The sequence below is a fragment of the Panthera leo genome, chromosome B3, assembly GCF_018350215.1.
Source record: "Panthera leo isolate Ple1 chromosome B3, P.leo_Ple1_pat1.1, whole genome shotgun sequence".
Classification (NCBI taxonomy): domain Eukaryota; kingdom Metazoa; phylum Chordata; class Mammalia; order Carnivora; family Felidae; genus Panthera; species Panthera leo.
In genome coordinates, this window is record NC_056684.1 from 144,460,221 (window position 1) to 144,475,850 (window position 15,630).

General features: G+C 45.3%; 1 protein-coding gene across 15 annotated transcripts in view; it reads left to right on the top strand.

Annotated features, from left to right (window-relative positions):
* The window catches only part of MARK3 (microtubule affinity regulating kinase 3), a 113,684-nt gene extending 98,874 nt beyond the window's left edge, over positions 1 to 14,810 (top strand). For 12 of the 15 annotated variants that reach the window (XM_042944390.1, XM_042944388.1, XM_042944391.1 and 9 more), the window contains 4 exons: positions 4,941 to 5,198; positions 9,976 to 10,002; positions 11,292 to 11,336; positions 13,999 to 14,810. In XM_042944390.1, coding sequence (XP_042800324.1) covers positions 4,941 to 5,198; positions 9,976 to 10,002; positions 11,292 to 11,336; positions 13,999 to 14,344 — 676 coding nt within the window. In that variant the 3' untranslated portion in view covers positions 14,345 to 14,810. The remainder of the gene's footprint in view (positions 1 to 4,940; positions 5,199 to 9,975; positions 10,003 to 11,291; positions 11,337 to 13,998) is intronic. The other 3 variants (XM_042944392.1, XM_042944393.1, XM_042944389.1) reach the window with 2 other exon arrangements.
* The last annotated feature ends 820 nt before the right edge of the window (positions 14,811 to 15,630 follow it).

Here is a 15,630-nt window from a genome sequence, read left to right on the forward strand (position 1 = left end):
AAGATTCTGTCAGAATCACGTAGGTTTTTATAATGAGTCTTAAACCACTGAGCACAGGCACTGACACACAATGCTTAACAAAAAACTAGCTTATCGAAGTACTGGTAATAAACCATTCTGATGGGAATGTAAAAAATTTTCTGAGTTTACACTGACTTTTTGACTTAGTAATTTTGCTAACCGACACAAATAACATGGACTCTGCCCTGCTTTTTCATATGCTTCTAGATAGTTACAGAAGACTGTTTAAAAAAAAGACTGTTGAAAATGTATTCATTTGAATACCCCCGAAGAAGGAGTGTGATATGGTTATAATAAAGCACAACAGAACAGAATCTTTTTTTAAGTTTATTTTTAGAGAGCATGCAAGTTGGGGAGGGGCAGAGAGAAAGAGAGAATCCCAAGCAGACTCCACCCTGCCAGCGCAGCACAGAACTCGACGTTGGGGCTCAAACTCATAAACCATGAGATCATGACCTGGGCTGAAATCAGACACTCAACTGACTGAGCTACCCAGGCGCCCCAACAGAATCTTTTCAAATAAATTTTAGGCATTTGATATTCTAGATAAGATTTTATAAGTGTAAAATGGCTCTATTATTTTATCCATTTGTCATGCATCAAGGCACAGGGATTGAGCAGAGAAAGTGTGATCACAGTTCACACATGTATCTTTACTTTTAATTTTGCTTTTTCCCAGTCACTGAGTATAGTTTGAATCAGCACCCAGAACATTTCATGTCAGAATGTTCTGCTGTGGGAGAGATGTCCTGTCAAATTGAAAATACCTGTCCTTGGGGAGCCTGGGTGGCTCAGTTGGTTAAGCATCCAGCTCTTGGTCTCGGCTCAAGTCATGATCTCAAAATTCGTGGGGTCGAGCCCCATGTTGGGCTCCACGCTGACAGCACAGAGCCTGCTTGGGATTCTCTCTCTCTTGTCTTTCCCCTGCTTGTATGTGTGCGTTTTCCCTCTCTCTCAAAATAAATAAACATTTGAAAAAGTAGAAAATACCTGTCCTTTAGTCACCGTAAGTGGATTAGAATTTTAGAAAAAAGATAGACATAAGTACAAAGCAGTTAGGATTAAGTTTCTAAAATAATTCATTTAATTGCATTTAGGATTATTGTGTCAAAAAACTTAATAATTTATAATGAAAATATCAATTTACACTTCCTTTTTAGGAAGGTCTCTGAGAAGGGTCAGTTTCTTTGCTGTGAAGTGTCTGTCCGGTCTTGCTATGCTTCTCTGCCCTGTGGATCTTGCCTGTGCTGGGCAGCCTACAAAGCAGTGTGTCTCAGGAGGAGTAGATCAAGCGTCTTCTGCTCTATATGCTGACGAAAAGCCCTTGCCTTCTTCTGAGTCTTTGGGATCTTTTGTATTCTCCAGGGAAGGAAACAGATAACCCTGTCTTCCCTTCTTCCCTTGCTTTTAATGCACCCGTTGATCCCAGCTTCTAATGTGGGCAAGAGAATGTCAGCAGCTGGTCAGAGGCATCAAGCATATTGACACTTGACCTGCCCTAAGCAGGTAATAGAGCACAAAAGACAGTCATAATAGCTGTAATGTAACTTCTTAAAAAATAAAGTATGTATTTACATATATGTATGTATGTCTGTGTATAAGAAACTAGCAAGCCTTTCTTCAGATAGTTGAATCATTCCTTGTTCTACTCTTTCTCCTTACTTCTCACTACTGCACTTGACTAGTCTTTAAACAGAGTTGAAGGGACAGCTGGGTGGCTCAGTCGGTTGAGCATCCGACTTCAGCTCAGATCATGGTCTCGCAGTTTGTGAGTTCAAGCCCCACATGGGGCTCGTTGCTGTCAGCCCATCAGTGCAGAGCCCGCTTCATATTCTTCTGTCTCCTTTCTGCCCCCTCCCCCACTTGTACTCTCCAAAAAATAAATATTAAAAAAAAAAAAAGAGTTGAATCATTTAGGACTCTGTGCTGCGTCACAGGAACCCAGTCCAAACAAGCTTAAATTCAAAAGGGCATATTTGATTTCCTAGAACTAAAAATGTCTAGGAATAGAGTCAGGGTCCATCTCCTACTTCTGCTTCCTCTGTAGTGGTTCCCCTGTTGGGCTCACAGCATCAGACTTGGCATCTTCCCACACTCAGCTCTGCTCAGACAGAACCCCTGCAGCTATCTCTGGGTCTGTGTTGGTCTGGCTTTGGCCATGTGCCTGTCTCTAAGTCTGTCACTGACCAGGGTGGCTGGGAAACCCTGGGGTGGAGTCATTGACATCCAGAGCCTAGGAACTTGCTTCCCTAATAGCAGAATTCAAGTGTCGTTGCCACAGGATAAAAAGTAGGTGCCGAGTGGCAAAAACACAAAACTGAATCTCTTTTTATCTTTATAAGGTACTCCTTTTCAGTTCTTGGACTATATTAGAGCCATTCTCCCAAGTCAGAAGACAGAATTCTCAAACAGAAATGCAGGGACACACAAATCTTGAGCAATTTATTATAAAGTGCCCATCCTCCCCCCAATGTCAGGACTGTAAGAACTCCAGTTCATTAACTTCTCGGGAGAGCATTCATTGAGCACCACGCTTCCAGGACACTCTATCAGGGAAAAGTCACTGGGGTAGCACAGGGTGGCAGGGGCACATACTCAGTACAAAATGGGAATGATAAACTCCTGATGGGAGAGGATGACTTCATGGAGATGACTTCATGGAGAGGGTGACCTCTGGGTTGAATTTTGATGAAAATAGGTGCCTGCACTCCAGGCACAGAGAATAGTTCCTGTGAAAGTTATTTGACCTGATGCATGACCAAGGGATTGCACATCATTAGGAGCTCCAGAAAGTCAAGTCCCAGAGGTGACAGTAGAAGGTAGAACCTGGAGATACAGCTTGGCGCCGCTGGGCTGTGGGTACCTGAGGGTGTGACCGGGATGCCAGGGTGAGGAATTTGAAGTCTGTCCTGAAGATGCAGCATGCTTTTGAAAGACTGTAAGTTGATGAGTGACAAGGTCAGGTTTGCATTTGGGGACGTTCATGGCTATATGTTGGACAGGTTGGGAAGTGTGTAGCCAAGACAGGCACTGAGGTATAGGTCCGTGTGGGAGAGAAGGGGAGAGGTGCAGAGACCCTGGGGTAGAGGTGGGGGCGTATATGCAGACTGACACACGGGATCCGAGTCCTGAGTCCCCGGCTCTCCTCCAAGGAGAGAAACTGCCTCTTCGGAGCTCCAAGGGCAAGATGACTTGAGCTGGAATTAAAGCAGAGTGGCCAGGGCGCGGCTCGTCTCTCTGTGCCGGGGGGAAGCTGCAGGCATCCAGCCATGTCCATCATTCTTTTTCTCTGTCTGCAAACAGTTAATTTACTCTTAATAGTTTTCCTGACTTGAAAAAAGGGGTTCTGTTGACCCCTTAAGAATTTTGACTGTTGTTTATAAAGAAGTGAATGTCCTTTGCGTAGGAAGATTCTCATCTATCTTGAAACAGCATAGGACACTTTGATAAATAGCAACTAATTACTATATGTGTCATTTTACTAGTCCATTTAAAATATGTCTGTGTGTTTGGAGAACAGGCTGAAAGCAAGGTGTGCTCATATTATAGATTCACTCAACCAGTTCAGTTTGAATGGAGACATCTCTTTTAGGAAAGGCTGTATTTTGTACACAGCTCAGAAAACGCTGCCCCCTCACCTAAATATTCAAACAAGTAAGATGTCATCCCCCCCCCCCCCCCCACCTTTAAAGCTAATATAGCTTGGGGCGCATGTGTGGCTCAGTCAGTTAAGTGTCAGACTTCAGCTCAGGTCATGATCTCACAATTTGTGAGTTTGAGCCCCACATCGGGCTGTGTGCTGATAGCTCAGAGCCTGGAGCCTGGTTCGGATTCTGTGTCTCCTTCTCTCTGCCTCTCTCTCTCTCTCTCAAAAATAAATAAACACTTTTTTAAAAGGCTAATAAATCTTTTACTTTATTTGCGGGGGGGTGGGGTGGGGAAAGGCAGCTACAGGTCAGTAATTGCTACAGAATCCTCAAAACAAGGTTAAGAGGAAGGTGTGTGCTTTAAATAGCAGATAACTTTTTCTGTCACTGTGCCATCATATTGTTGTTTCTGCCTCTGCCTGATCCCAACCCCCCTCCCAGCCTGACAGAAGTGTTCGCTTCTGCAGCTAGTCCTGCCTCAGTGGGTGAGACATCAGGTCGATGTCCATGCCAGCCTATGGGCACCCCTCCGATGATGTTACCTCCAATAGACAGTGAAGGAGGGAAATGTGAGGCTGTGTAAGAAAAATGCACATTCCTTATGAAACTAATGTGTACCCACCGCTGCTTCATTCTGTGCTGTGGATTTTATAGTCCGCGATGTGTTACTGTCTGTTGTCCACAGGTGTTCTTCCTGTGTGTGGTTTTAGTTAAGCACATCCTGTCTCACGGTGTCCTTGGTCGTCTGTGCCTTTGCATACTACAGAAGGCGGAAGAAATCCCCCTCCTCTTCACAGTGCTCTTAGCATGTGGAATTTCACAGGAAACATGCCATTTGTATGTCTCTAAAACTTTTTAGTTGCCTGTTCATTTCATGTTTCTTTCTTTCACAGGGGCAGGGTTCTCGCACATAAGCACTTTGAGGAGGGAAGCAAAGGGAAAAAGCTTGAGTTAGCCATTCTGTGTCCTAGAATTGCCCTGCGTTAATCTTGTCCTTGAAAATATGTACGACCTATTCCCTTAAACCCCACGAGGCTCTGTCTCATTATATGCCATCTATTTGATACCCTTTCCTATTTAACTTGCCTTTTGGTCCTGAGTTCTATAAAATACCGCCTTGGGTCTAGATTTATTAGAACTGATTTTGTCCACTGAGGATAAAAGGTGTCTTTTGGGATATTGTGGATTGTCGTGCGCCATGTTTGCCACACAGCTGGGCTTTTGCCAACCACGTGACAGTGAGAGTGAGTCTGTTCTGTTCTGCCCTACTAGCACTATTCCTGATCCGAGGACTCCCGTTGCTTCAACGCACAGTGTCAGCAGCGCAGCCACCCCAGACCGGCTCCGCTTCCCGCGGGGCACCGCCAGCCGCAGCACTTTCCACGGGCAGCCCCGGGAGCGGCGGACCGCCACGTATAACGGCCCACCTGCCTCGCCCAGCCTGTCCCACGAAGCCACACCACTGTCGCAGACTCGGAGCCGAGGCTCCACTAATCTTTTTAGTAAATTAACTTCAAAACTCACAAGGAGGTAAGTGCCAGGTGGTGCTGGTTGTTTGCAGCCAATGTAAGAGCAAAAGGAGAAACATCTTCTCTGTCGTGTGACACGGCTGCCCAGATACTGTCCACTTTGTCTTTAGCTCGTGTTTTTCTGGTTTATATATAGAACTTTATACTTTAAAACCTTTTAGAATAGGAATTACAGAGCTCAGAGTCTTCCTGACGTCAGAAGTCCCTCTAGCACTTGGGAGGTTGTCGTTCTCTTTAATTACTGTTCTCTTGATCACACATCTGCCCACATGCATGGTTACTGCAGCTTAGTGTAAGCTGGCGCTTCGGAAGCCGTCCCTGAGGAAGACAGTGTGCTGTGCGGCCAGCCTGGACGCAGAGGAGAGAGACCTCTCTTCTCTCATGTCGTGCCAGCATCTCTGAGGAGCACTAAGCTTCTTAGGGTCTAAATCTTAAAAACTGTTCTCTCTTGGTCTCAGTAAGTTATAGTAAGAACAAAGTAACTTGCTTAAACGGTACAGTTTGGCGGATAAAATTCCCGATTTATTCTCACCAAGATCTAGTAAATCTGCTTGTGTATAAAATCCTTCATGTGGTACTTTTTCCCTTGAAGTGTTTTGAACTTTATTTCCATAACCTCATCTGGAGGCTGCAAAGGCCTAGAATCACTGATGGCTATGAGAGGAGGAAGTGCCCCTTTGCACCATAAACACATAGGCCGAGGCACCGCCAGCTGGGCCCACACTCAGGAGACTGAGGGCCCCTGCACTTTCAGGACTCCCAGGAGAGATTTCTTCGACACTGAGCTTCACCGAGGATTAGTACGTCCAAGGCATCCTGCCGCTTTGCCCGCTGCAGACCCTCTTTTCATCTGTATTTTACTCAGAACAACAGTGGGGTCTTCTCCAAGCCTGAACTAGCTGGCGCCCCCTGTGGCTCACCAGCTGCCTGCTGTGTTTCCTTCCATTTTTGGAATTTAACCTGTAAGCCAAATACCGCATTTTCAGTCTCCTTAATTCGTCCAGTATTTTTATGTTCTTTTAGTATTTTTAGTCTTTCTCTGGGTACTCTGCTTATTGTCAGGACATGGCTACCAAGTTAGGAGGACTTCTGATGTCTCTTATCATCGGCTGGAGGCCAGATAGGTGCCAGAAGTTACAGCGGCCTCTTGTTCTCTTCTCGGCTCCTTTGCTGAGACCCCCTTTTCCAAACTGGGCAGAGTGGTCTAAAGGACTTTGCCAAGTTTGGGGCACCCACTCGTGACCAGTAAAAGAAGCAGGGAGCTCAATCCAGGAACAGTCTGCTGACCCCAGAATAATTCATTCCTTGGTTTTAGGCTCATCCCATGGCCTGTCCCAGGCCTCCCTGTCCCCTAGTTGCTTCATTATGGACTAGGCTGAAATGGAATCTGTTTCCAAAACTTGGGTGGTAGGAGATGGAGCCTGGTATCATTCACCTGGCTGTTTGCCTTCCCAACTGAGCTTCATGTCGACGGTATTTTGCCCTGTAAGAGCCCTGAGTGCAGAGGGGATATGCATCAGTCAGGTGTGTCTGAGATCTAGTTACAGGTCAGCTAGTTCTGTGTCTTTACACTTTGGTCTATGATGGGCTCTTTAGGTAAAACATATGTCAGGGGCTCCTGGCTGGCTCAGTCAGTAGAGCACGAGACTCTAATTTTTTTTTTTTAACGTTTACTTATTTTTGAGACAGAGAGAGACAGAGCATGAACAGGGGAGGGGTAGAGAGAGAGGGAGACACAGAATCTGAAGCAGGCTCCAGGCTCTGAGCCGTCAGCCCAGAGCCCGACACGGGGCTCGAATTCACAGACTGTGAGATCGTGACCTGAGTTGAAGTCGGACACTTAACCGACTGAGCCACCCAGGCACCCCAGTAGAGCACGAGACTCTTGATCTTGGGGATGTGAGTTCAGGCCCCACGTTAGGTGAAGGAATTACTTAGAAATAAAATCTGGGGGATGGCGGGGCACCTGGGTGGCTCAGTCAGTTAAGCATCCAACTCTTGATCTCACCTCAGGTCACGATCTCATGGTTTGTGAGTTCGAGCCCCACATCAGGCTCTGTGCTGACAGCATGGAGCCTGCTTGGTATTCTCTGTCCCCCTCTCTCTCGGCCCCTCCCCTCTCATGCTCGCTCGCTCTCTCTCTCTCTCTCTCTCAAAATAAATACATAAATAAACTTAAAATATCTTTGGGGCACCTGAGTGGCTCAGTCAGTTAAGTGTCTGACTTTGGCTCAGGTCATGATCTCACAGTTCTTGGGTTCAAGCCCCACATCAGTCTCTGTACTGACAGCCCGGAGCCTGGAGCCTGCTTCGGATTTTGTGTCTCCCTCTCTCTCTCTGCCCCTCCCTGCTGACACTGTCTCTCTCTCTCTCTCAATCTCTCTCTCTCTCCTTCAAAAATAAATAAACATTAAAAAAAAAAAAAAAGATGTTATTTTTAAGTAATCTCTACCGCCAGCGTGGGGCTCAGACTCAACAACCCCAAGATCAGCAGTCACGTGCTCTTCCTACTGAGCCAGCTGGGCACCCCTGATTGTTGCCTCTGTGCTGTATTTTTCCTGTGTGCTAAGTTAAGGTAGATAAGCGTCCTTAGATGTATAGAGCTATACTTGTTTCTCATTGATAAACATGCATGTGTCACATACGTACAAACACATTCTCACATACTCACGTCATCTCCACCGTCCACCTTGTGTAGTAGATACTCTTACTGTTGTGTAGAACAAGCTGGAGATGAGATTCAGAGAGTTTAAGGCACATGTTGAAGATTCTACAGCCAAAAAATGCTGAGCCAGAAAGGTGCCTCCAGAAGAGGCCCTCCAGGGCACACTGCGTGTGCTGCCCTGCAGAACAGAACGGTCAAGGATAGTGCAGGCTGGAATCCTTGTCCCTCATTCTCTGATTTAGTGTATTTCATGCATTTCAATTAAAATTGGAGACAGATTTCTTGGTTTAATTAAAAAAAAAAGTCTCAGGGGTCATCTTACTTTACATTTTCAGGCAATTTCTCCCCCCCCCGAAAGATTTACAGAAAGGTAGTCTTCTGTTTGTTAAAGTTTGCAAACTGAGGTCTGTAGTCTTCCCTGGTTACTGTACTTTAGCGGTGGTCCGTTTCTTCTTGCTGCTGCTGTCAGCGTCAGCTGCTTATCCTGCCCTGACAATAAATGCTAAGATCAGAGTCCTGGTGCCCAAAAGAGGCTCAGGTGTTCTCACTCAGGTGCTGCGTCGGAGACCTGCTCAGATCTGGCGGGAGGAGATCCACCGCCAGGAAGCCTGTGTTCTGCTCTTGGCTCTGACTCTGCCCTGGGTACGTGTGGCTTTGGAGAGCTGTGTGCTCTCCAACCTCGGAAGCCATTTGTAGTCAGAAGGAGCAAGGCTTCCCTCTCCTGGGGCCAGGCCTGGCCTGCTTAGGGTTCTCAGGGTCACTCCTACCCTATAGGCAGAACAGCCCAGGCATGATGTAGGTGCCTCTGTGTGCCTTGCGCTGGTCCGCGGGGCCTGGCAGGAGTAGAGAGCCTCAGTCCCGCTGCTCCTCCTCTTTATACCTCAGGGATTCGTGGCTGAAAAAGCGAGGAAAAGCAGTTGGGTGCTTGACCAATAACCCTGACCTTTCTCAGGCAGAAAATTGGGAAGTGAAAATACCAAAAGGCCTTTTAATCAATTTTCAACTAAAATAATCTTTTGAATAATCCTGCCTTATTATGTAGTGCTTAATTATTTACAAAATCCTGTCACATGCATGATCTTCTCTGCTGCATATAACCCCTCTGTGGACCACTTCTGATCTGATTATGAAGTGGTTGGGTGTTACCTACAGTAGTTAGCTGTTTTTTAATTGGGCAGCATCTGAAGCAATGTCAAAGTTACCAGTATTAGAAAAACCGATCCACGGAATTCGTTACTTCATTCACTCAGACTGAATTCTGTGTTCAGTCACAGAACTGGGAAGTTTCAGAAATGGTTTGACAAGGCCAGCCTGCGCTCGCCCAGGAATGCTGACCACATGATCGTACAAGCCTGATGGGTAGTTTGGAATTTCTTTTGTCAGATTCTGTTCAGTACAACCTCAGCATCTCCCTGAGTTTTAATGAGCAAAGTTACTTCTAAATACAGTTATTCCAGTTTATTACACAGAACATAAACATGAAACCCCCGTTGTTACCATTTTGTTTCCATTCATTTTGCTAAAACTCTGAAAAGTCCACTTCATTTTAAACCGCAGTAACTTACTGTTTTATTAAGAAGTGATTTATGTGATACCACTGTAACAGACATTCTGTTAGTGTTTAAATCGTCTTCCTGAAATAAGTAATGGTTCTCTTAACGGTTGAACATTTTAAAATGAACTTTTCAATGTTGTATAGAAGGTGAGATTTTTGTTCATAGAATATTCTGAAGAGAATCAAGAAATGTTACTTTATTACTATAGTATATTGCACATGACTTGTCATTTCTTTGACATGGAATGTTGGATTTTATTATCTTAAAGTCTATCCATCTGAAGAACCTTTAAATTTAATTACAGCTAATGTCAATATTTACTGCTAAATTTTTTCTTACAAGGACAGATTTTTTTATATTTCTAGAAAATTAAAAGATCAATGTACTCGATTACCTGTAATTTTACTTTTTCAACAAATGTCACTGTTTCATCGTTCATTGGACAGAAGAGGAGCCCTGTTTTGTTGTTTTTCTTTCTCTCTATAATTGACTAGATTTTCTATTTAATTTGTGCAAGTCATTTTTGTTAATTTTGTTTTTGGCTTAATTTCTTTTAGAAACATGTCATTCAGGTTTATCAAAAGGTAGGATTTATATATACACATTATTTTTCAATCCTTACCCCAAAATGGCTCCTGCAATTAACATCAGGTTTGGCTTTCTAGCCTTGTTTTTGTTTTGTTTTGTTTTGTTTCTTAAAAACTAAACTTTCTGCTGAGAACTACATACTTACTTCTTTGTAAGGAGCCTCGGAAAGAAGTAGATTGACTCTGTCAGGCGCCCACATAACAACAGGCCTGTGCATGCTCTGTGCATTGTCTTTCTTTGGTAGAATTATTTAGCATCCAAATAATTCTGTCTTCATACTAATAACACTTAGCATGCTTCTGTTTGAAGAATGCAATGTTCAGTAATATTAATGTACAATTAATGGTTGGCCTCAGGCATGCAGAAGGTAAGTGGTAACTGTTGCCATTTTTTATTTCATGAAGGATTGAATCTGCAGAAGGCTTTAAAATGACCGGGAAATTACCTAATGTTTTTATGGGGGAAACAAGCATAAAATTCAAACCTACAGCCTCATTTAGTTTGAGGTTTTTAGAAACTAAGATGTGGGCAGCTGTAGAGCAGAAATGCTTTAATATTTTCAGAGAGTTGAAGAGTAGTATTCTAAAAGCCACTTTCCACCAACCACTGAAGAAAGTGTGTCTCATTACTTTTACTTAAAGCACTGTAAGAAATCATATTCCTACCAGGTGAATATGTTTTGATGATAACGAGTCAGGAGACTAACAACACACACATAATGAGGTAGAAAATCTGCCATTTGGCCTCCATGTGTCCAGAAAGCCAGGCTATGGATTTTTTTTTCTATGTTGATGAAATCAGTGGGTCACTGAAAGGCTGTGTGAACGTGAGCTCTTTATCAAAAACTGGGAAGAGTGCTTTCCTCCTATGGGAAATTCCACTCCGTGATTTTAATCTTCCCAGTTGCCAAATTTTTCCTCGGGCAGAAAATTTTGTAGTTGGATGTAGGATTTAACTGATAGAATTCATTTCCTTTTAGTTAAAAACCATTACACTTTGGGGGAGGTATTAAAAAGTCAGCAGACCTCGAATTCCAGAGCCAGGCAGAGATGCCCGGTGCGCGGTCGGCCTCCCAGCCTGCCTGCCAGCTCGCACAGAGAACAGCGGCCTGGGCCGGTCACCCCTGGGAGACTACGAGCTGAACAAGAGTTGGCTGGTGACCCCAAGTACTTTGGATTTGTTCATATTATGACGTCTGTGTTTGTATGTGGGTGGTCGTGTATCGGTCTGTAAGATTTCTTTTCTCTTTCCCATTTCTCTGTGCTTCTGCATTCTGTTCGTTGAGGCTTCCAACTGAATATGAGAGGAACGGGAGATATGAGGGCTCAAGGTGAGGGGAATGATTTTTACTTAAAATATTTTATAGGTATTTACCTCGTGTCTGTGGCAGAGACGATGCTCTTTTCTGACTATCCCGCATCAGATCCCTGCTCTCAGTGTAGGGATTGCTTGGCAGAGTCCCCTTGTGTGGTTTGTGAAGCAGGAGCCTGTCGCTGCTGCCACCTCTTAGTGGCCACTTGAGGGCGCCAGAGCGCCATGGCTGCCCACTGGTGAAAGCCTTCCAGGTCCAGCCTTTCCACTGGGCTTCCACTGGGCATTTGGGTGCTAAAATACGCTGCCCTCCTGCCTGGGGGCTGATGGCCTGAAGTGAGCTCTGGGAGTCAGTAGGAGCACTCTTGCTGTGTCCATGACTCCTGCACCATCCTGCTCTCAAGGAATGAAAGCAGAATATGGAGTTGAATTTTCATATTTTAAATTAGATGGGTTTTTTTGAAGAACAATTATGTAGTCAGATGTTTTGCTTTTACATTTTGTAGATCATTTTGTATTTCATTACACAAGTCCGGGGGTGGGGGAGTTCGCCAGATAGGCCCAGGTAGGCTGCCATGGTTCTGGGTCTTTTCTACTCGGGCTCATTCCATACCAGTCACCACCATGCTGTTTTGGGTCCCCGTTAACCCATTTGCTCTCTTTCTGCTCTTTCTGAAGCCCAGCTCTGATCATGTGACTTTTCTGAATGAAAAGTTGCAGGGGCCCCATTACCTGACGCACCCTGGGTGGCCTCAGCAGCCCTGGCGTCCCCCACCCTCCCCACCGCGGCTGAGGCACTCGGCTGAGGCAGAGTGCCCGGATGACGGCCTGGCAGCACTCCCACCCCAGGCCTGCCCATCCCGGCCTCAAGCAGGCTCCAGCTGTCCTATTTGCTTCCCGCAAGTACTCAGCGGCTGTTGTGGGGGTGATGCTGTGCCCCCAGTTCCAGTCCATCTGCACACTTGATTATACCCTAAACACATTCTGTGCTTTCCACACCTCCTTGCCTCTGCTTATGATACTCCCTCTGCTCAGCACACGATCTCACCTTCCCCACCCCCGTTGTATTGGAATTCTATGGGCTCTTGGTAGCTCTTCCCAGATGCCCCTCCCTCCTAGAACCCATTTCCTCATTTCCCCGCCCTCCTCCCTTTAGAGGGCCCTACCTGTCTTTTCTGCCCCCGCCCCCTCATGGTGTGCTCATACCTTTCCTGTGCTAGTGCTATTTCCTTAAGTTGCAGTCTTCCCTCCCTCAACCCCAACTCAGCTTGAGAGCTTTTGCTCATTTTTGTAACCTATTTAGTACCTAAAACAGCATTTTATACACAGGAAGCTCCTGATCAACTTTAGTGGGTGTGAACCAAATTGAATATTTTACCAGCAGCCTGGCAGCTCTATCTAAAGTAAAACCTATAGCCCCAAACTCTCAGCTTTGATGAATTTGCCGATTTTGCCATTGGGTTAAGTGTATTTATCATGCACGTGCAGGGTGTTTTTAAAATTTTTTTTTTTTCAACGTTTTTTATTTATTTTTGGGACAGAGAGAGACAGAGCATGAACGGGGGAGGGGCAGAGAGAGAGGGAGACACAGAATCGGAAACAGGCTCCAGGCTCCGAGCCATCAGCCCAGAGCCTGACGCGGGGCTCGAACTCACGGACCGCGAGATCGTGACCTGGCTGAAGTCGGACGCTTAACCGACTGCGCCACCCAGGCGCCCCTGCAGGGTGTTTTTAATACACAAGAGTGTTAGGTGTTCACCTTCCTAATTGAAACATTCAGATGTACACGTGAGAGTGTAAATAACGGGTTTGTGGCAATGATTAAATGCTGGGGAGCGGCAGGATAGTAGACACCTGGTCTTGGGGTTCCCAAGAGAATTGTGCCTGGGACCCCGCTATGACATCACCTCTTAGATGTTGGGACCACAGCTTATACTCTGTGCATCGATACAGCTTGCATTCACACCGGTGGTTTCAGTGCTCAGCAGCAGATAAGCTTTAATGTTTCATTTTCCTGTTTCAGTAGTAAGATAATGTCATCTAAGAATTATTTTTAACTGTGACATCAGAATTTTAACAAAATGGAAAAATACTCAGGTGGGCGGAGGGAACTGAGAACAGCCCACCCCGCACCCAGCTGTGTACTCAGCATGGGGGGGGCCATTTGCAAGGAAAGTGATTTTGAACCATGTGGAGTCACTGGCTATCCTGAGTACCATCTCCAGCGAAAGGTCATGATGAGCTGAATTAAAAGAAAAGTGGTACCACTGGCCTGCCGACCCGTCCTCCCTGAGCTGGGCCTCTGGGGGGCCCTTTCGGCTCCTTGCCGCCTGCAGTCAGCCTGGAGGGGAGAGCTGGGCTTTTGGAGAGGCTCTGTGCCATGTGATTTGCTGATCTCCAAGGATTCTGTTTCACAGATTATTTTCTTAATTTTATTAAATATAGATGGCTGATGAAGATTTTACAGCCAGGTAGAATTTTGCCTGTATGGGTTATGATTTGGAAGGGAGTCCGGGGGTGGGTGGTAGATGAATACTTCTCCGTAAAGGAACAGATAATCAGATGTGAGCCTGTGCAAGAAAAATGTGGAGGTCAGTCATGCTATGATTATGAGCTAGCTGTAACAGAAAAGGTTGGTTTTTCTGTGCAATTAAAAATAAACCTGCTACTGTGCATTTCAGTCGCAATGTATCTGCTGAGCAAAAGGAGGAAAACAAAGAAGCAAAACCTCGCTCCCTGCGCTTTACCTGGAGCATGAAGACCACTAGTTCCATGGACCCCAGTGACATGATGCGGGAGATCCGCAAAGTGCTGGATGCCAATAACTGCGACTATGAGCAGAGAGAACGCTTCCTACTCTTCTGTGTCCACGGTGATGGGCACGCGGAGAACCTCGTGCAGTGGGAGATGGAGGTGTGCAAGCTGCCAAGACTGTCTCTGAACGGGGTCCGGTTTAAGCGGATATCGGGGACATCCATAGCTTTCAAAAATATTGCTTCCAAAATTGCCAACGAGCTAAAGCTGTAACCCAGTAATTACGGTGTAAATTAAGTAGCAATTTAAAGTGTTTTCCTGAACACTGATGGAAATGTATAGAGTAATATTTAGGTAATAACGTCTGCATCTTCTAAATCACGATATTAAAATATAAGGACGAGAGCGCGCCTGGGAGCGGAAGCTGGCCTTTTTTCTACGAATGCACTACATTAAAGATGTGTGACACGCGTGCCCTCTGTCTTATTTCCATTGCCCTGAAAGTCAGCGTGTGACGTCATCGCCACGGGCCTGCTGTCTGTGTGGCGTGAGCGTGGACTGTGCGTGTGAAGTAGTGCGTACGGAAGCAGCCAGAGTCGTTACGAGTACCTCTGTGGGAGATCACTTGGTGCTAAGACGTTAAAATTGCCAAGGAGGAAAACACTGGGTTACTACTAAGAATTAACCTTAACCTTAAGACTAGTTGATCATTAATACAGGTTTACAGTTCATGCCTGTGGTTTTGTGTTTGTTGTTTTGTGTGGTTTTTTTTTAGCGCAAAAGGTTTAAATTTATAGTTGTGAACGTTGCTTGTGTTTTTCTAAGTAGATTCACAAGATAATTAAAAATTCACTTTTTCTCAGTAAAGTCTTCCATTGTCTCCTAATGCTGTATTTAAGACTCAAATCAAGGCAGTGACTAAATGTTTTTGCCTCCGCCACCAACTTGAACAAAAGCAAATGGAAAGTGTATGAAGGCCCGGGGCCACTTTGTCCTTAGCGTGGATCCCAGCATTTTGTGATTACTAGCATCTTTTTTCTCCAAAGGAAATAAAGGGAGAAGTCGGCCCTCCCGGTGACCTGAGGAGGAAGGGAATCAGGAGCCTCGCGAGCCCATGTGGAGAGACGCCAGGTCTTGACGGTTCTGGGTTGGTTCTCCACGACGTATGTAATTCTCCTCTCTTGTTTTCTGATTCAGTACATGAATCAATCCTACAGCTTTTTTCCAGCACCCTGCATGGTTATACAGAGGGAGTAATGAATTCATCAGTTAGTGTGACACTTGAATCTCATGGGGAAACTGCCACATCGATTGGTGTGCTGTTTTGGGTTCTGGGTTTTTTTCTTGTTGGTCAAAGTATGAAAGTCTAGACAGTCACTCGGTCACAGATATTTACTACCACAGGCAGAGCACTGTTTTAGGTGTTTGTGACACATCAGGGAAGAAAACAAAGATCCCTAGAGCCTCTCGGAGCATATGTCCTAATAGGACGGCAGTCAATAAACATTAGTAAGTAAAGTAGGAACAAAGTGGTCAATGCCAGGAAAAAAATTGCAGGG